Below are 22,805 nucleotides of genomic sequence, written 5' to 3'. Positions count from 1 at the left end.
TATTTAAATCATGCACTTTTTAAACCCTCACGCTTTTATTTTGACATTCTAAACTCTCCAGGAAGTCTGTATGTGTCTGTTTGTAGGCAAGTTCACAGTAGTTTAATTCGCTTCTTATTCAAATTCTGGTAAAATGCACCTCCGGCGCCGTTCTAAATGCATACTATAAGTGAACCTAACTATTGAGCATCTACATCTGAGATGTTGTTCGTGAGTAGCGCTCAAATGTTGCGCAACATGTGAAGGCTAAAAATAGACACGAGTGTGTGTGTAAACAGAGCAGCGCCATTCACTAACGCACTGGAGCTGCGCGTGCATTTTATATATTTACTTATTAAACACAGCCTTTGAAAGTGGCTTTGAATAAAATGTATGAGTCATATGAACTGCTTTAATGGTGTTTTAATGGTTCTTTTATGTCATTTTTGAGCTTGACAGTAACAAACATGACTTACACAGTATCGGATTTGGATCGGGCTCGTCGGACCGATACTCGATCCGTCTAAAAGCTTCAGTATCGGAGCCGATACCGATCCAGGTATCGGATCGGTGCATCTCTAATATGGACAACTTACTACCATACTTTTTTGGAGCTTGACAGTAGAGGTGTGAATCTTCACTGGCCACATGACAGTAGAGGTGTGAATCTTCAATGGCCACATGATTCGATTACAATTCAAAGGGTAACGATTCAGTTACAAAACGATTCTCGAAGCATTAAGATGGATCTTGTACTCCAATTTTTTTAATCAATACACACACTCAGTATTAAATAGTATGAAATTATTAATTTAGAATGAATCGGTCCCTGGCCTATAACTATAACAACAACTATTGGTTGCTGGTCCAGGATGTCTACATGTGATATCTGCTTCTGTGAGAGTGCAGAGTGCCTTTCCACATCACAGGTGATAGTAAAGTGACACAAATAGCAGGGTTGCTGCTAAAGAAATCAATCAAGCATCTTATAAGCACACTTTTCTGATGAGTGAGAGACCAGCAATGAGCAACAGCCAAAGGAAAAGAGAGCACAAGAAGGGAGAAAGGCATTGGGAAGCAGGAGACAAAAAATAAATTGAAAATACAAACATCACCCATGTCTCCCGATCCGCGGTCTCATCATTATTTTCAGCTGTTTTTTCTCTTTCTGTGCAAATCAGTACAATAACGTGTGTGAGCCCATTTCATGTTGTTTGTTGACACGAATAAACTGTCCCATTGCTATGCTTGAATATGTTAATGAATATCGGGATCGTAGTTTCAGTCGGGGATGAGGTTGATAGATTCAGTCTGCGATCAGTTCTGTAGTGCGCTTGGATTTAGTATTGTAGCGGTTTGACTTTAGTTTTGGGGTGCCAAGCAGAGGATAAGTCTGCTAATAAGTAAGGTTTGTCGTCATATAGTCAACCCTACATAGGATCCTCAAGTGCTAATAAAATTAACCTTGTGAACCCTGTTTGAGCTATGGCAAAATATAATAAACAGATACAATTCATAACTTCAGCTTGCTTGGTGCTTATTTATGAATTCATATTCTTTCATCAACACAAAGTTCAAATAAACATTGGGGGGAAAATAAAATAAATTCACATAAAGGGGGAGAGAAAAAAAAAATATTCTTTAGAACTTCATGAAAAAAAGAGAGCTTTAAATTGAATCCAAAATTCTATTATTGAATACAGTCCGTTAGTTCTCTAGCACATAAAGGCAACAACAATTGATTCATGAAAGTAAAGATTCAAACAAAATTTAAACAGTGCAACACATCCATAATAGAATAATCATGATTCCTGGATTCCATCACACAGTTCATGATTCAGCAATTCAATTCAAATGCTTTAAAAACTCAGCGAATTGATTCAAAATAATTCAAACTTTCCGGGACTTGATCATCATTCAATCGATTCAGTCTACAGTCTTTAGGTTGCAAAGAGTTTTTGTAATCGTTTGATTCAGCGAGTCAGAGAATAATCAACAGCTTAATAGATTACTGCATTGCACAATAAGTTCATGATTCGGATTCCAAAGATTCAAACAATGTTCATGACTCACAGAACAAAGATTCAAACAATGTTCATGACTCACGGAACAAAGATTCAAACAATGTTCATGACAACACTGTGTATAAACATCCCGTGAAGTTAGTTCAGTACTCACACAGGATACCACGGACATTCTTTTGGCATTGAATCAGGGTTGAATTTCAGGCTCTCAGTGAATATCATGCTTGCTGGCACTCTAAAGCTCTCCGTTTAACACTCTAGCACTACTTCAAACACAGCCGCCCTGCCATTGCCAATGCTCCTTTTTTTATTCTGCCTTCTCTCCTGTTCTTATATTCTTCCTACCATGTATCGCCATCTTGTGGATGTCAGATGATAAAATAATTCTGGTGACCGATTGTAGATCGTCACAGTGTATGTGTCTCTGACCCAGGGCCGGAGTGGGATTCATATTCAGCCCGGGATGTCATGTCCAAGTCAACCCACACCCAAAATGGGGGTTGGAAGTGAAGATGATAACAATAAAACAAGATCACAGCAAAAATATGCAATATATGCAATTACTTGAAAATTATTTAATCTTTCCATATCATTATACCACATACGGCATTCACTAAGATTTTCACTTAGTCATAAGACTTCATTGCATGTGTTGTAAAAATAAGTGAATGTTAAAGGGATATTTGATCATTTCCTCACCCTCAAGCCATCCCAGATGTGTATGACTTTCTTCACAGAACACGAATGAAGATGTTTAGAAGAATATTTCAGCTCTGTTGTTCCATTCAATGCAAGTAAATGAGAAGCGGTGAGAAACAGATAAATAATTAAGTCATTTTTTACTATACATCTCCACTTTCACAATCACTCTTCTCTCTTAAGAGTTCCTCTTCTGTTTTTGGTGATTTACATATGCATATCGCCCCCTACTGGGCAGGGAGGAGAATTTATAGTAAAAAAAGGACTTAAATATTGATCTGTTTCTCACCCACACCTATCATATCGCTTCTGAAGACATAGATTAAGCCACTGGAGTTGTAAGGATTACTTTTATGTTGCATTTATGTGATTTTTGTGCCTTCTGAGTTCTGATCACCATCCACTTGCATTGAAAGGACCAACAGAACTGAGAAATTCTTCTAAAAAGCTTAATTTGTGTTAAGCAGAAGAAAGAAAGTCACACATCTGGGATGGCATGAGTGTGAGTAAATGATGAGAGAAATTAATTTTTTGGGTAAACAAAGTTTATTTTAAAGACTATCTAGGCACATAATAACACTGTAGAACTGTAACTGTTTATAACTATTTCAAGATGTACAGGCTCACACTTTAAATGGTCAGTGCTTTGTATTTTAGTTAATTAAAATAGCAACAGATCCAGTGAAACAATGAAGGTTGAGTGATTGTTTTTACATGTTTACATGCCATTCAAAAATGTGCCATTTTACAACGATAAGAGTGAAATAAAAGACTACAAATAACACATTTGTACTTTTCTTTTAATTGGAATGTAAATGTTCAGGACAAAGGCAAAATGGTTACTGTCTCTTTAAGAGTGTTTTATCACATGATACAACATTGAAGGCACTCTGTGCAGTTTGTTTTGTTGAGTTTAATCTTTTGAGAGCTGTAAAATCCAATTATTTTCGTACCGTGTCATACCGTTGCATCTGTATTCGTTATTCTGTTATTTTGTGACAAAAAATTATTTTATAATTAAAAAATAATTATTCTGCACTGCTAGGGAAGAGGATTTCAGAGATTAATTGATTGAGATTGTGAGACTGCAGTCAGTATTAAACTTGTGATGATCTTGAAGGCTACCTGAAGCATGTTCATCCATTCAGCTATTAGTAGCCTATCTGTTCTCGATGGATCTTCTGTGATCCATCCCGCACTGCCAAGTGAAGCGGCGCAACATCAGCAACATCAGATTCATCTCTCACAGGCTACTCTCTCATTTGTTTGGGTGTGAGATGATAATATATAGACTGCGTCCGCTATAATACGGAATGCAATTATGGTCCTTTAAATACCGTATGTTACGGACTGTTGGCAATTGTTATGCGACATATGATGAAAGTTTATCAATCAACATGCGGACCTAACCGGCCCAATTTTTGACCGGCCCAGCGGGAATTCTCACGATCTTCCCGATTAGCCACTCTGGCCCTGCTCTGACCATTTGTTTCTTGCATCTGTCTCTGTCTCTAGCACGCACATAAGCGCCACTGCACTGCTGTGGCTCAAACTGAACTCAGAATCGATTCTGAATTTGTAAGAATCGATTATGAATTGTTGGAGAAAGAATCGCGATGCATCAGAGAATCTATTTTTTCTGTCACTGGCCACAATCTACTTTCATTTTATGGAAAAAGAGCAGCTTGGTAATACCACTACACAAAAGTAAAAAAGAAAAAGAAAAAAAAGAAAAAAACAGTCTACCAAGAAATTTTTAAGGCTCATAGATCACTTCTTGCAGGGTTTGAGCCAACAACCTTTCGTTTACCGACCCAGAACATTAGCTGAAACTCATCAAACCCTGCATAAATATAGCCATTAACTTAACAGCATGTCTACACTGGATGCTAGCGGTGCATCATGCTGCGTCAAAAACAATAGAACCCCATTATAATCAATGATGCTCTCTACACTGGAAGCGTCCATTATGGTTTAGAACGTTCATGTCGACACATCCAGTGTAGACAGCCTTAAGCCGTTGTGGCGTGTCACGTCAATGGATGCACCTGGTGTAGATAGTGTGTAAGATTTTCTCAAACAATTAATCTGACGAGCTAAAGACATCATAGAAAGCCTGTTGCATAAAATAAACTCACAGTTGTCTATAGTAAGACAGCCTAATTCGTGTTGCATTGTGGGAAAAGACACTGAACAGCTTAAAAAAAATGGCCCACTGTGAATGCTCAATACAGTTTTCATTCGCTGATAGTATTTGCTTGTTAGAGGAACACAATGCTTCAAAACTGATTCTAATGAAAATTGTTTGTGATTTTAACCTAAATAATAAAAAAAATACAAGAAATGTTGTTACCATCGTAGAAGTAAAAGGGCAAATTCCAATTGAAAGTGATCATCCAAAGGACAAATCTCTTGATGTGGGCACTCTAAAGGGAGCATGAAAGTACTATATGAATGTACGCTTCACTAATAGTCTTGTAAAAGGGCTCTTCATGAAAACAAATTTTCTTACTTTTGTTTGGAACGAACTTTCAAGTGGCATTCCCCTCCCGCAGTTCCCTTCAAGGGCTCAAAACTGCCGTTTGGAAAACGCTGAATGTCTTCTTCAAAGTCTCAACTCAAGCCCTTTCAGCCCTCAGCTGAAGCCCCAACTGGCTCAGCTGACAGTTATTTCCATGGCCACATAAGGTTAGCCTAGGGGTCTGGGGCCGGTTGCATAAAACGGTTTTAGACTAGTCTTACAAGTTAGTTATCTAAAATTTTGGTCTCAACTTTTCAGTCAGTTGCATAAAAACTTAGATCTGTATAATTTAAGACCAAAATGTAAGACAGCACATCCATAGGCTAACTTTTGTTTACAATCTATGTTGCCATGGAAAATAACTGTCGGCTGAGATAGTGGGGGCTTCAGTTGAGGGCTAAAAAGGCACGAGTTGAGACTTTGTTGAAGACTTTGGCACTACGATGGTAACAAAATTACTTACGTTTTTTTTTTAAATTATTTGGGTTAAACTCACTAAAATTGTTCATTACAATTTTGAAGCATTGAATTCCTTTAATAATAAAATATTTTCAGCAAATTAAATTATGTATTGATCATCCACAGTCAGCCATTTTTTTAAGCTGTTCATTGTCTTTTCCCACAATACACTGCAAATTAGACTGTCTTACTAAAGACAACTGCGAGCTTGTTTTAGCTAGCCAGACTAATTGTTAGGCAAAATCTTACGTTAATGGCTATGTTTATGCAACCGGCCCCTGGTGTCAGCTGAGGTCTCCAAGGTTTCTACAGCCTTTTTGAACTAACTTTGTTCATTTAGATCTTCATTATGGTAAAAAAAGGAGCAGATGGTTTTTGTGACTGTAGAGAGATTTGGTAGGTTTATAATGTGTTTGTAAGGATTAACTGAGACGGTCACACACAAGGAGTGAGTCTACATTACGGATGTGCATAGATACTTTTAATTCGGTTAACGCGCCTGCATTCAAATACCAAAATCACTATTCAGGTATACTACACGTCCAGTATAGGTTTTCAACCCCACCAGAGCCTGACAGGACCCAATAAATCATAGGGTCTCAGACTGGGTTCAGGTCAGTTTTTCAAGAATAGGGTAAGTTAGGGGCTGTTCACGCGTATTTTTGTGTGCCTCTTCTCTGTTTCTCTATTGGTTTTCTATTTAAATATGTGCTGAACAGACTGTTGTGCTGCATCTCACTAGTTTTTTTTCTTCAGCATCTCGTGCAGGACCGTTACACATACAGTACTTCCAGATAAACGGTATGCCAATGTTTTTAAGCTTTTATTCTAATGTGCAGACAATAATTCGACAAGTTCAATGCTAAACAATTTCGAAATCAAAGTATCCCAAAGATGCCACAGCAGTGTAACTCCATGCACATAACAAAACTAGCATTCACTGCAGCACAGAAATGTGAGCCTGCCTGGGCAAAGCACATATCAGATTTGGCACTTAAATGACATATTTCCTGTTGGTTACAAATAATATGTTGCAGGCAGTGAATTGATTATATTTGTTTAACTTTAATGCAAGTAACTTTATCATTTGTTAAAATGGTATCACTTTCTCATTATAGCTAACTGTGGACTTTATTAACTTTATTCCCAAGTCCCAACTATCGACTAATAAACTGATCATGAACATTTGCAGTTTTCTGAATATTATAAACAGTTACCATGCACAGCCCTAGTCTACAAGTCCCTCTCCAGCACATTCTAATAGTACATCACCTATTACTGAAACTGGCAAAGCAGTTAATGTGTAAAATCAATGCTGCTTTAACTCAATGCCAATGAAATAAACAATGATTTCCATTGCAGACTACATTCTCCAGAATGTGTTCTTACCAATTATGTGATACTCTACAAGTCAATTTTATTTCTGTACAGCACAAAAAGAGTCTCAAGGTGCACCATTGTGCATGTAATTTTTCCACTTTAATAAAAGTATTTTATCTAAGGAAAAAAAATACCCCATCATGTCATGTTGAGATAACATGACATGATGACAAACTAAATAATACTCCTTTCATCTTAGTAACACCCTATTATCAAGCACTTTCAGTTCTAGAGTGAATGAATTATGAGTGACAAATACACCTGCAAAAGGGTATTTGTACAATGGCATCACATTGAAAAAAAGTTGTTGGTTTTACATAACGCAATTGTGGACATCAGTTCCACACAATGAAAAGGAGTTTCCTTAATATAAAATGTAAATGTAGGCTTTACTCAAATATTTTGTGTTGAATAAACCCAAAGGAATTGAGTTAACCTCACTTAAATTTGATTTGTCTAAATAACGCCATTGAACTTCGCAGATTTTTACAAGCTAGCAACAATAAATATTAGCATATTATGTTGAGATAACATGACATGATACAAACTAAATACTACTTTCATCTTAGTAACACCCTATTATCAAGCACATTCAGTTCTAGAATGAATGAATTATGAGTGACAAATACACCTACAAAAGGGTATTTGTACAATGGCATCACACTGAATAAAAAAGTCGTTGGTTTTACGTAATTCAATTGTGAACATCAGTTCCACACGATGAAAAGGAGTTTCCTTAATATAAAATGTAAATGTAGGCTTTACTCAAACATTTTGTGTTGAATAAACCCAAAGGAACTGAGTTAACCTCACTTAAATTTGATTTGTCCAAATAACGCCATTGAACTTTGCAGCTTGCTACAAGCTAGCAAGAATACATATTAGCATATATATATATATATATATATATATATATATATATTTTTTTTTTTATTTTTTTTTTTATTTTAACAAAGATGGTGCTGCTGAGACTTTACACTGATCCCTCAATCTTTGCTTCATGACAAAAGCAAAACACACTGTTATTTATAGCATGGCAAATCACCCATCCTCAATCTAACCATTAGCTCCACTCTTCTCCACAATGGTAACCTAAAAAAAATCCACCAACACAGAAACTTCTCTAAATATCAACAGAACAGAACTTTAAACACTAACAATTCTCCTACTTGTTTCATTTTGTGTAGAAATACATTAAAATAACAAAATTTCAAAATGCACTCTCCCAATCCAGTCCCATGCAAAGCATTCTGGGTAATGCAAATTCCCTGCCCGGTTACAGCAATACTCTGATGCAACAAATATTCACATTGTTCCAATGTAAATAAGTAAACATGGATTGTACACAATGAAATTAAGATAAGACCAAATGCTAAACATTTTTTGTTGGATTAACTCATTTTAATTAAGTTAATTGAGCAAGCAGTAAAAATTATGTTGAGTGAACACTATCCATTAGAAGTCTGAATCCATTTAATCATTTCATACCAATGTAATCATATCACTTTTTAATGACGGTGTTGAATTTTACTTGGACTTTACACAATATGATTATGTTCTCATCTAAACATAAATGTATTAAGTTGATTTTGAGTGTACTGGTTTAGTATTTTCAGTAGAGCTGCTTTCCATTTTTAACCAGAAGTTTTGCATGTGCGCAATGTTGCTTCCACTCCAATAATGTCAGTATTAAGTTCAAGACCACTGAAACAAACAAAATATACTGTACTTTGAGCACATTAATTTGAGCCTTTAAACGAAAAAAAAAAAAAAAAAAAAAAACAATAAAAATTAACTCCATTTTTTGATACACTTTACAAAACAATAAGAAGTACAACTCGCCTGAAAAAATGTATGCATTGAATGTATGTACTAAATGAAACGTTTGGTTGGTGTTGTAGCTTACTGTATTCTGGCAGTCTCTATTAAGCAGCTGGAGCAGGTTAGATTCAAAGACCTCCACGGAGGGGAAGAGTGCCACACGCATGCCCTCAAACACACACGAGAAGCTCTTCAACAGATGAGGCTTCCGCAGCGCGTCTGCAGCAACAAAGATGGAGCGAACAGAATGTTAGCTTTTCACTCATTTCCTGCACATAAAGACGATTCCATCTATCCATTTAATTATTTTCTTTGGCTAATGGTTATTCATTTAAAAAGCATTTTAACAAATGATTTAATTAGACAGTAAAAAAAGAAAAATAATTATCAGAGCCCTCTGGATTGACAGATCCTCTTACTCATGGAAAAGAAATCAAATATGAAAACCAAACAAACACACAGGATGGCACCAGTGAGCGATCCACAAGAGAACTCAATGCATTCCAGAAGCTAGGCAAAATCCTTGTAGTTGAGGCCAGCATAATGGAGCTCCATGTGGCCCAAATTCCCTTTCTGATCTTAAGGAAGAATAAGGACCAATTATATTTTTTCATTTGGAGTATGTGTCTGACTGCATCATCACACCCACATTTCCTCCAGCTGAGTTCTTTGGCTGGCCCCATTTCCGCTCGCAGAAGGGGGTCTCGCTGAGAAACCATTTCAAAGGTTATGCACTAAGGAAGTCTTCTGCATATCCAAGCCATTGGAGTTAGTGATTTTTTTGATAAGTATAAAAATTTAGCACGCTTACACATGGGGCTTGAAAATATTCTACACTAAAAAAATTTTTTTTACTGAGCATTCTGAAAAGGGTTACATGGCAAGTTTTTGTAAATGTCACGTCACAGTCTGGATATGCCTGGTTTGGTTTGGCACATCCAAACTTGCCCCAACAAACGGCCATGCCATGAAACTGTGCTGATGCTCTTTGAAACATCTTTGAATTTTTTTATTCAGATACCTCAGATATACAACCCCAATTCCGAAAAAGTTGGGACAGTATGAAAAATGGTAATAAAAACAAAAAGGAGTGATTTTTAAATTATATTATTCGCCCTTTGCTATACTGAAAGGACTACAACTAAACATTATATTATGCTTTACCTTGTCAATTTTATTGTTTGTTTGTTTTTTTAAATGTACAGTAATTTCAAATCAGATGATTGCAACACACTCCAAAAAAGTTGGGACAGTCGAGTGTTTACCACTGTGAAACATCACCATTTTTTCCTAATAACTCTTATTAAGCATTTAGGCACTGAAGACACAAGTTTGCCAAGTTTAAAAAGTAGAATTTTCCCCCATTCATCCATTATGCAGGTCTTCAGCTGCACAATTGTGCAGGGTCTTTGTTGTTGTATTGTGCGCTTCATAATGCACCACACATTCTCAATTGGAGATGGTCAAGACTGCAGGCAGGCCAATCTAGCACCCACACTCTCTGCTTATTCAGCCAGTATGTGGTTTGAAGATGTCCTGCTGAAAATTCCAGGTTGTCCCTCGAAAAGACGGTGCTGGATGGCAGTACATGCTGCTCCAAAATTTGTAAATATCTGTCTGCATTAATGGTGCCCTAACAGATGTGCGAGTTACCCATGCCATGGACACTGACACACCTCTGGCCCATACAGACACTGGCTTTTGGACCTGATGCTGATAACAGCTTGGATAGTCCTTTTCCTCTTTGGCCCGGAGAACACAACAGCTGTGTTTTTCAAAAACTTTTTGAAATGTGGACTCATCGGACCAAAAAACACGGTTCTACTGTTCTACTTTCCATCTAACATGAGACAGAGCCCAGAGAAGTCGGCTGTGCTTCTGGACATTGTTGATGTAGGGCTTCTGCTTTGCATAGTAAAGTCTTAACTTGCATCTGTGGATGCAGTGGCAAATGGTGTTGACTAACACCAAATGGTGCAAATGGTGTTGTCTGGGGGCCTGGGTAGCTCAGCGAGTAAAGACGCTGACTACCACCCCTGGAGTCACAAGTTCGAATCCAGGGCGTGCTGAGTGACTCCAGCCAGGTCTCCTAAGCAACCAAATTGGCCCAGTTGCTAGGGAGGGTAGAGTCACATGGGGTAACCTCCTTGTGGTTTCTATAATGTGGTTCTCGCTCTCGGTGGGGCATGTGGTGAGTTGTGCGTGGATGCCACTGAGAATAGCGTGAAGCCTCCACATATGCTATGTCTCCGCAGTAACGCGCTAAACAAGCCACGTGATAATATGCGTGGATTGACTGTCTCAGACACAGAGGCAACTGAGATTCGTCCTCCACCACCCGGACTGAGGCGAGTCACTATGCCGCCGCAAGGACATAGAGCACATTGGGAACTGGGCATTCCAAATTGGGGAGAAGAAAAAAAAAAAGACGGTGATGTCTGAGGGATCAGAGATCATGCACATTCAGAAGTGGTTTTCATCTTGCCCTTTACGCACCGAGATTTGACCAGATTCTTTGAATCTTTTAACTATATTTTGCACTGTAGAGGGTGAAATGCCCCAAATCCTTCCAATTTGTCTTTGGGGAACATTGTTCTCAAAGTGCTGGATTATTTGCTGAAGCATCTTTCACCCACTGTTGCACTTGTGTATATGGTTGAGTGACAATAAAGGGATTTGATTTGATTTGATCTGTTGGCAAACTGACAAGTCTCAAATGATCCTTGTTCTTGAAGGACTAGGCTGTTTTTGAAGGCTCCTTATATACTCTGACATAACTGCCTCACCTGTTTAACATCTCCTGTTTCACATTGCCTTATTTTAATTAAAATTGTTATTAAGTCTTAAATTGCCCATCTCAACTTTTTTGGAGCGTGTTGCAATCATCTGTTGCAATTAGATATATTTTGGATATGTATGTCTTGTTTTGAGGGTACTGTGTGTGTGTGTGTGTGTGTGTGTGTGTGTGTGTGTGTGTGTGTGGGCGGGGTTTGGGTGGTTTACGAGGAAATTTTTTTAGGTTACAGATGGGCAATTACAAGGGTTTTATGCTATAAATGTGGTTTATGTCCTCATAATTCAAATCGCTTAAAAAAAAACATACTAAACTATGTGGTGCATTGTGCTGCAGAATATGGCCTACTTGAAAAAGTGTGGATCTTTTATAAAAAAGTACAAATAAAATTAAAATAAAAAAGAAAACATAATTACATATATGATCATTATAATAATTTATAATCTCAATTTTACAAGAATTAAGCTGTATATTTATGGGTCATATTTTAATTTTTTTGTTTTATTTTGTATGTTAATTGCATGTCAGTGATGTATTAAATGGCATATTTAGCATTGTCTACTCGACTCATTAATATGCAAAAGTAATAAAAAATTGTTTTATATATATATATATATATATATATATATATATATATATATATATATATATATATATATATATATATAAATTAAATAAAACATTTATAATAATTTGACTATTAAAAAAAAGTGTGCGGCCCTCGAGGCTAAAGGGATCCTGCTTTCCGGCCCCCCAGCTTTCCAAAGTTGAGTACCCCTATTATACACAGTGTAAACCCCTGAGCTAACTGATATACTGTGCATACTACATTCCCTTGGTCATGGTTATCTTTAAAATAGGAAAATGTGGCTTTAGATCTCAAGTAAAAGAATATCTTTGGCACATGAGTACTCAATGTACAGTATTAGTTCAATATTTTTCTTAAGTTTTTTTTCTTAAGTCTTACCCCTATTCACTATGGTAAGCCTACAATAATGATTTTTATTTGGACGGATTTGACCCGAAATCGCAGGCATTCCCGTCATTCGTCCTTGCGTATATACGTCATATCTGTAAGCTCAGAAAGAAGGCCCGGCTGTGTCATGACTTACGGGAAGCAGGAAACAAGTGCAATGTCTGTTAAGCAGCAGCGTTTTAACTGTTTGCCGAAGTTGTTTTCCAGCTTGGATATGTTTTCTGGTAGGGTTGTTGAAGCTTCTATTGTTTGCCATCCTTTAATTGAACAGTAAGTCATGCGTACCGATTGCAATGTGTTTATAAGTTTAGTTTTTCCGGTTATGTACTGTAACATGTTGAATAATATTCATCACTTCTAAGTATTTTATAACATTGCTGCAGTTTTGAGATTCCCAAAGTTTGTCTCCAAGTGTGCATGTGCTGCTGTTTTCATAGTTTTATATATATATATATATATATATATATATATATATATATATATATATATATATATATATATATATATTTTTTTATTTTTATTTTTTTTATTTCAGTCACAAAAATACACAAGTTGTTGTCACGTTCCACTGTCCCTTTTTTTTTTTTTTGCCTGACGAATACCTAATGGTCTAAATGTTGCAAGCAAGTGCAAGCCAATAAAGTATTTTTGGAGCAATAAATCAGTGTGCTGACACTTACTATTTTTTTCATTTTAGCAGATAGCCTTTTTTGAACAGATCTAAAAGCCACTATAGGTACAAGGTAGATCACCATAAATATATGCTCATCTCAAGCTGTTTATAATGTACCGATTTCATAACATATTAATGTACATTAGGCCTAATTTGTTTAGCATCTAACCATCTCTCTATTATAACTTCCAAATAAATTATTAAACATTTATTTTCGTAATTGTTATATTGCATATATCTACATATTATTTTCATGTTCAATAAAATATACATGTTATCTTTATTAAATCCTCGTTTTGTGTTTCTATATCACGGTCTTATTGTGTGCAGTGCATAGACCTACTATTGTAGTATTACAAATTACTTACATTGTCCACTTAGGCTGTAGATTGTAATATAAAAATGAAGTGTCTTGAATTGAACTCATTTCAGCCATTTCACAAGTGTCACTTCAAACCGATATGCGAAGTAAAATACAAAAAAATTGTATTGTGTAGTGGATAAAACTTGAATAATCATATTAAAATATAATTAAGAGTGTTGTTTATCTTCAACAAAGTAATATATTGGTTATAAATGTTTAAATGAATAACATAATATCAACATGAAAATAGTATGTTGACTCAAGACTCCTGCTCTGCAGGTAAATTTCTCAGAGTCCACAAACCGTGAGATTTATTTGCACAGAAGAGCAGTGCCGAATCACAACTCATGTAAAGTGTTCCTCCGAAAGTGACTTGCAGTTTTATGTTTTAACCGCTAGAGGGTCAAAAGTTACATAGCGTAGCTTTAATTATGTTTATGAGCAATATTTACCCCCTGAAATTGATTTTCTGGAGCATTTTTACTCTGAGGTCATATTTTTTTCTAACCATATAGGTAAAAACACAGCACATTGTCCATTTATGTTAAACCCTTCAATTTAATCAATTAATAGAAATAAATTCACAAATATGAACAATTATGGCTGTTACCTATAAAATCAATTAATCATCAAATATAAAAGTAGCTGTAAATTATGCACAAGATATAACAACACAATGAACGCTCTGCTAAAATACATTTGAAACAATTGTCAGGTCCCTCTGTTAGGACATTTTTGTCCCCCATATTTCAAATGTTTGTCTCGAGCCCTGGTTTATTTTTGACCCTGCTATCCATTAACAAGTTCATTATGTATGCATTTTCTCAAAGTCTGTGTGTGTGATGAGTAACACACAAGTTGTTGTGGTAGATAGCAGGCCTGGTGGTTTGTCTGAACCACATCCAGGAGAGCTTCACTCTCACATATCACTCAGCCATACACAAGCACGGTCTAGCGCTGTTTAGCCTTAACGCTCTCACACAGTCTGCCACTATCAAAGCCAGGCTCGAAGAGCTCAGACACACTCAGGCATTTACCGCTGTTACCTCAAACACACTTGCACACTTACTCTACACTCAACCTACATGCGCACAGTAGGCTTATCTGTACAGCGGCACAGAGGCCTGACAGCCAAACAAGTGCAGCATCATCAACACATTGCAGCAACACCACAAAACACTGCAGCACTGCAGCCAAAGAGAATGCTACAGAAGGTCAGATAGTTGACGGCTCTAGAGCAGAGGAAGGAAAGAGGAAGCTTGTGAAAGTTTATGGTTTGCTTGAAGATTAACTGTCTTGCAAGCTCTGTGTTGTGGAACTTTAAGTTTGGCAAACTACATTTTTCTGCAGCATGGTTTTCAAACTACCTGAGACTTCAAGTAATGCTACATTTCAATAAATATAGGGATTTATTATTAATAACATAATTATTAATTATTACTATTTAATATAAAGAACTCTGTATGTTAACTAGTGAAATATTTCTATTGTATAATTCATGTCCTTCTGATGTGATAAGATCGGTTTTGAACATGCTCTCTGCGCATGCATCAAGCGCGAAGAAGTGTAAACAAGCTTCTCTCAAGAACACGCCAAGGAGACTACAGATATTTATCCACAATATTTATAGTGGAAAAAGGAGTTCGTTATTGGTCAGTTTTATTTTAACCAAAACTGATCAAGTCGCTTCAGTAGACATGCATTAAACAACTCGAGTCATATGGACTACCTTTATGCTGCCTTTATGTCACTGTAAGAAGTTCGAGGTGAAGGTGTAAGGAGGAAGTGGGAGATGGCGAAATCCAACTCAAAAAGGTATTTTATTTTACAAAAATAAAAAAAACTAAAAAAAAACTCGCTTTTCAGTTTCATAAACACACACAGTCAGCTTCATGTCTCTCTCTCTCCACTGGTGTCTGGCTCGCTCTTAAATCTGTCTCCAACTCTCATTGCAATGACAAACAGCTGTTAGAGACAATCATTGACAGGTGATGATCCTTACCATTCTCATCTCCCGATCTCGCTCTCCATTCACAAGCCGGCGCTCGACCACGCCCCCACCACCACATACCCCCATCGACCGACTCAGACCGGGGAGCCATCCGGCCTGCCCACCTGCATAAAAGCCTGTTGGCACGGCTGGGGCTCCCTTTCTAATGAGATCAGTCAGCGGGCTGGTGACGTCCAAATAATTAGGCACAAACCTTCTATAGTAGCCAGCCATCCCCTGGAACTGTCTCACCTCCTTTTTGGTCTTGGGTCTCGGGCAGGCCGCAATCGCTGCGGTCTTATCAATTTGGGGACGTATCTGCCCGTGGCCCAAGTGGAACCTCAGATACCGTACGTGACGAAGAAGAGGGTGTGGCAGGGCCGTGAGGATGCACTCCCAGCGCTGAATCATCATAATCAGCTGAGAGCAGGATAAGGATGAGTCGGAGACGCCAGTTCGAGAGAGAAAGAGACGCATGTGTCTGTGCATCTATGTTTCGTTGTGCTGTTTAAATTTGAGTTTGAAATTAAAGTTCTGTTGATTGTTCACTCTTTTTCCCGCTTCCTCCATGGTAGGGAAGGCAGAGTCTGCCAGAGTGGTGCCAAAACCAAGGATAGGAGGAAGACGCGCCGTCAGAAAAGCCCTCGGCACTGGGGGAGGGTCGCGATGCTGAGGTAGTATGATACGGTGGACCTAGAGCGGTTCGCCCGAAGGCGAAGGAGCTCGCTGCCGTCTGCCAGGAGATGAAGGAGCTGCTGCCGTCCACCAGGGGGCGCGGGAGCTGGCTGCTGTCCGCCAGGAAGCGGAGGAGCCACTGACGTCTGCTGAGAGGCAGAGGAGTGGGATGAGAAAGATGGCTTGGCCGGGCCGTGAGGACGCATGCCCGGCGCTGAATCATCCTAATCAGCCGAGAGGGGATAAGGACGAGCCGGAAACACCAGTTCGAGAGAGAGAGAGAGAGATGCACGTGTCTGTGTATGTGCATCTATGTTTCGTTGTACTGTTTAAATTTGAGTTTTAAATTAAAGTTCTGTTGATTGTTCACTCCGGTTCCCAATTCTTCCTTTGTAGGGAAGGCAGAGTCTGCCACACTGTATTTCCACCCGTCCAACTGCGCACTTCTTAGGGTTTGCTGTGAGTCCCGCCCATCGCAACAACCTCAGAATAGCCCTCAGATTCTGTATGTGCCGCTGCCAATCATTACCGTATATAATGATGTCATCTAGATAGGCAGCGGCGTAAGCAGAGTGTGGTCTGAGGACTCTGTCCATAAGGTGCTGAAACGTAGCCGGGGCCCCGAACAAACCGAACGAAAGGGTCACAAATTGGTGTAAGCCAAAAGGTGTGGAAAAGGCATTTTCTTGCGGGACACTGGCGTTAAGGGGATCTGCCAATAACCCACTGTCAAATCCAGTGTCGAGTAAAAGCGAGCCATGCCCAACCGATCGAGCATTTCATCAATACAAGGCACTGGATATGCGTCAAATTTAGACACCGCATTGACTTTCCTATAATCCACACAGAACCGGACAGAGACATCGCTCTTCAGCACTAGAACAACTGGGCTGGCCCAATCACTGTGGGATTATTCTATTATTACCATATCGAGTATGGCCTTTAATTCTTCCCGTACCACCTGTTTTTTTGTGTTTGGGTAGGCGGTAGGGACAACTGCGTACTACTACCCCTGGGATTGTCTCGATGTGGTGTTCTATGAGATTCGTACGACCAGGGAGAGGCGAGAACACGTCAAAAAATTATTTTCGCAACCTGGCAACCTCCGCAAGTTGGGGCGGTTAGAGGTGGTCTCCACAAGTGACCGGGGTGATTTGATTGGCTTTTAAATTCACCTCCAATCCGAGCTCCTGCCTCTCGGGAAGCACTGTCGCCAACGTCATGGGGACCGCCTCTCTCCATGGTTTTAGGGGGTTGAGGTGGTATATCTGATGTGCCCCGCCCCTATCCATTCGCTTAACCTCTTAGTCGAGTTCCAACTCACCGTGTGACCTCAAAGGGCCCTTGCCACTTGGCGAGTAATTTGGAGCTCGATGTGGAGAGTAATACTAGAACTTTTAGTGCCCCTATTATACAGTTGGCTTTGCCGTTCTTGAGCCTGGAGCAAATTCTCCTGTGTTAGTTGCCCCAAAGTGTGGAGTTTTGCTCTCAGGTCAAGAACATATTGAATTTCATTCCTACTAGTTGAAGATCCCTCCTCCCAATTTTCACGTAGGACATCTAGCACGCCATGTGGCCGACACCTATACAGAAGTTCAAATGGGGAAATCCTGTGGAGGCTTGTGGGACCTCTCAAACTGTGAATAATAGGGGTTCGAGCCACTTATACCATTTTTTAACATCGTCGTGAATGAACTTACGAATCATATTTTTCAGAGTCTGATTAAATCGTTCGACCAAGCCGTCCATTTGAGGGTGATAAACGCTGGTACAGTTCGCGTAGTGCACGTGACATAAATGTAATGCCTTGATCAGTGAGGATTTCTTTCAGAATCCTCACTGTGGAGATTATTCTGAAGAGTGCCTCCGCAACACTACGTGCAGAGATGTTGCGCAAAGTCGTGTTGCATATTCCACCAGAACCAACACAAAGTGATGCCCGCATTTCGTCTGCTCTAATGGCCCGACGAGGTCCATGCCAATTCTTTTGTATGGAAGCAGTACAATAGCGCTCTTGGGGTGGTTGGCAGATTCACCAGCTGATATTCGCGGCATGCCGCACACCACCTGCGGACATCCCCGTGAATGCTCGGCCAATAGAAATGGGCCATTAGATGGTCCAGTGTTTTCTCTTGTCCTAAGTGAACCGCCATTGGATTATAATGAGCCGTCTTGAATATCATTTCCCATCGGCTCTTCGGTATTAACAACTGGGTTGTACCCTCCTTTGAGCATCCTGCATCACTCGATACAACCGATCCTTAATATTTGAAAAATATGGATAAGAGAGTGCAATGTCTGGCTGAAGACGCTGACCATCAATCACTTTCACTTGGTCAAAGGCGTGCCTAAGTGTTTCGTCTCGTATCTGTTCGTCTCCCCTGCAGGGAATCCTCTAAGGGCTGGAGAAGCCGAGACTTCCTCCTCCCTTCCTTCATCCTGAAGCAGAGCTGACGTAGATGGCCCCAGCTCCGCCTCCCCAGCCAGTGCATCGCAAACCATACACCGAGACACTTTGTTACAGGACACATCCACACAAATTTCCCTCAATAAGGTTGTAAATACAGCCAATCTGTACCCAAAATTAGTGGATGGGTGAGGTGGGGACTAACCGCCACATCTATTCTATGCTTTTTCCCTTTAAATTGAATAACGATGGACAATAAGGGGCAATTGTGAATATCCCTATGCACACATCTTCACCCTGTGACTAGCACCCAAAGCCTCATCTTGAACCAGGCATTGATGGATGGAGGTTTGGTTACAACCCAGATCCACCAAGGCCTGGTATGTACCCCCCTTAATACTCACAGGTATGCGGAACATCCCAGCTCGATTGGGGAACTCCCCATTTCCGGGGAAGAGGAACAGGATGGGAGAAAAGGGAGGGAAGAGAGTGAAAAAAAAAAAGGATCCCGGGGCTCGCTGGCTCCCAAATACGCCGCCATATGGTCCTCTGCCTGCTGGATGGCCATGTGGAGCGATGCCGGGCGGTGGCACTGGACCCAGTCTGCCATCCCTCTCGGAAGCCGAGCAATAAACTGCTCCAGTACCACCAGGTCAATCACAGTCTGACGTCTTGTTGCTCAGCCAGCAACCACCTCTGGCAGGCCTCCCGGAGCTGCTGGGAAAAGGCAAACAGGCGGCCGTGCTGAAGCATTGGCACTGTTGCTCTGGTGTCCAGCCGACCCATTGCAAGATGGCTTTCTTTAAATCAGCAAACACCAGGAGGATCTCTGTTTGTAACTGCTGCGCTGCAAGTTGGGCCTCCACGGACAACAGTGGTAACAAGCAGACCACCCACTGGGTGCTCAGCCAACCGCATGCCCCCGCCGTCTGCTCAAAGAGCTCCAGGAAGGCCTCGGATCATCTTGGGACCCCATCTTGATGAGCGGAACATGGGGCGGGGTGGTCGCTGGGTCCGGGGTTGCAGTGGTAGCCCCCTCCTGGGGCAGCAAGGTCCTCCGCTTTGGCCTGGAGGAGTGCGATGAACCGTTGCTCCTGCTCTGCACGCAGCTCGAGGAGAGCCTGATGCTGTGACTAGTGGATGCTGGTGAGGGTCTTGAACACATCCTCCAGAGGTGAGGCATCCATGGCGGCATTCTTCCTCCTTGATCCCGGTTGACAAGTTCGAGGTGAAGGTGTAAGGAGGAAGCACGAGACGGCGAAATCCAACTCAAACAGGTATTTTATTTTACAAAAAAAATTAGGATTCAGCTTCATAACACATGCAGTCAGATTCGTGTCTCACTTTCCCTCTCTCCACTGGTGTCTGGCTCACTCTTAAATCCATCTCCTACTCACACTGCAATGACAAACAGCTATTAGAGACAATTACTGACAGGTGATGATCCTTACTGTTCTCATCTCCCGATCTCGCTCTCCATTCACAAGCCGGCGCTCAACCACGCCCCTACCACCACAGTCGCATTGAAGTTTTGGACCCCATTGACTTGCATTGTATTTGAGGTGTGCAATATGACCAAAATCTTATATCACAATATAAATTACCACAAATTAATACCTTATAAGTGATTTAAATAATTCTGAAAAAATATGGCAGTGCCAGAGTGCGATCAGCCCGATAATCTCTCCATGTCTTTAAACCTCATATGGCATTTAAATTAAAGTTTATTTATTTCAGAAGGCTAAAAATTTAACCTAACCCTAACTAACCCTAACATAAAACTTTTTTGCATCTGTTGTATCTGTTGTTGTTTTGCATCTGCTTTGCATCTGTTGAGAAGTTAATTTTAATGTCAAGTGTATTTAAAGTCTTCATAGGCAAATAATAACACTATAGAACTGTAACTGTACATTAATATTTCATAATGTAAAGCTTCAGAGCTTTGTATTCTAGACATTTTAATTCACATATCTGGAATAGTGGAGGATCAGCCCGACAATGTGGTCGACTTCCAATCCCCTCTCCACGGTGAAACCCACCATGCTTCATTACTACTCTTCATAAAGTTGTCTTTACCCACCACTGAAAGCTGCTCAGAACAGAAATCCATAAGGAGATGAATCATGAGCACAGCGCTGTGAGACAGAAAATTTGCGAAAAGGCTGAAATGCTTTTTATTCAAGGCCAAAGGCTTCACTTATGACCTGGTTTGGCACAAAGCGATTCTGAAGTTAATCAAGGGAATGTCCTGAGAAATAGGGAGTGCTCTTTAGCAAGGTTTCTTCTCCAGTCTCCATGGCAACACACATTCTCTTGTTACAGATGAGCAGTTATCAAATGCTTCTTGATTGTTTTATAACTATAATGGAAAAATCTATCACATTAAGGACAATTTACACTTTTTCACACATTAAAATGATAAATTGAGAGGGGGCATTTTGGTTTATCTTACCTGTGCCATCTGTGGGCGGCACCACACCGGGAATGCTGTCATGTCCAGACACCAGAATGTTGGGTGGGAGCAGATGCATGATGGGAGTGAGAGCTGGGTGTGGCTGTATTGAGTACAGTAGCTGAGAGCCCTCCATCACAGATAACACAGCATTCACTATAAAAAGAAAGAGAGAGAGACAGAGACAGATATGATTACTGCGGCATAGGAAGCAGCCGCAACACAGCAGACTCTATAGAAACTGTGAGTGGTGCTTTTTTTTCATGCAAAACACACATTGAAATTATTTGGGGAGGCTCAATATGTCTGGACCATGTGCACTAATAACTAGGCCATGGCTCCAACATCACTATAATTAGCCCATTACTAATATATATATTAAATATGTAAAATAGCAGGGGTGGGCGATATGACCAAAATCTTATATCACGATATGAGTAATTTCATATCACGATAATGACATAAAATCACAACATAGTAAAATGAAAAATTGGAAAATCAATAAAAATTGGTTTATACAGTATATTAAATAACTATATATAGTAAAAGTAAAAAAAAAAAAAAAAATTCAACTTGGTTTTGAATAATTCTTACCATAATGCTAAATTCCACATTATGCCACATTTCAGTCTGATGTTTTTGAGCAATATTATTATAAACTTTAATCAAGAAACTCAAGATTTTTCCCAGAGCAATGCAGCAAAGAAAATAATAAATAATAATAATTTAATAAATCCAATGAAAATAAAACACTACTTGCAAAAAATCTGCAAGTGCACACGAGTGACTCGAAACTCACATGAAAACACAGATGCGTGTGTCAGATGAGAAGCATATTAAGGCCTTATAAAGCATTGAACGCGAGATGAGTGCCTATGGATTTGCTTGGGTGGTCAGCAAAAAAATTTTAATGTCATAAAAACCATGTTTCTTCAATTTTCCCAGTCTCAAGTGAATTCCTGCCCACATATAGATAAGCCCATACTGAACAAATTTACATATTGTGATATACACAATATAGCAAAGTCTCTATCGATTGACACTTTATACTTTTGCCACGATACATATATGACCTAGACAAAAGAGCCCACCCCCAAATATGCTGGTCTCTAGAAATGGCTCAGGTCCCTCCTTTAATCCTTCTGCAGGATTGTTTTTATTTATTTATTTATTTTTTATTGTATCATCTGTCAGATGTAAATCATAATTCTGATCGCTTAGAAAATAATAGCACACCTATCCTTAACAAGCCACACAATCTGAAATGTCATTCATGTCCTTTGCGCAAACAGTGAGGGGCAAGTTAAGTGCAAAGCTTAATACTTTAGGATAGGACTTCAGAAAAAACTGTTTCATTTTTAGGTGAACTATCCCTGCAAATCTATTTCTAACTGGGACACCATACAAGGCCAGAGGAGGAGAGTTTCATTTCATGCTGGAGTCAACAAGCATATACTGTATGCTACCAATCTCTACTTTAATTTAATTTTACTACACTTTTGCACACTGTACTTGATTTCTCAAGAATACTGTCACTGTAAACACCTTCACAGCACAAAAATGAAGAACAACTGGCCAACATTTAAGTTGC

At 39.4% G+C, this 22,805-nt stretch overlaps 1 protein-coding gene across 1 annotated transcript in view; it reads right to left on the bottom strand.

Annotated features, from left to right (window-relative positions):
• LOC127424648 (nephrocystin-4-like) overlaps window positions 1–22,805 on the bottom strand; it is a 219,713-nt gene that overhangs the window by 147,039 nt on the left and 49,869 nt on the right. Inside the window, exons 6-7 of the mRNA XM_051670006.1 lie at window positions 21,215–21,370; window positions 8,969–9,102 (exon numbers count right to left, since the gene is read on the bottom strand). Of these exons, the coding sequence (XP_051525966.1) occupies window positions 8,969–9,102; window positions 21,215–21,370 (290 nt within the window). The remainder of the gene's footprint in view (window positions 1–8,968; window positions 9,103–21,214; window positions 21,371–22,805) is intronic.

This window comes from Myxocyprinus asiaticus, chromosome 33, assembly GCF_019703515.2.
Source record: "Myxocyprinus asiaticus isolate MX2 ecotype Aquarium Trade chromosome 33, UBuf_Myxa_2, whole genome shotgun sequence".
Lineage (NCBI taxonomy): Eukaryota > Metazoa > Chordata > Actinopteri > Cypriniformes > Catostomidae > Myxocyprinus > Myxocyprinus asiaticus.
Note: the sequence above shows the minus strand (reverse complement) of the source record. Positions and strands in the feature narration are given on the sequence as shown.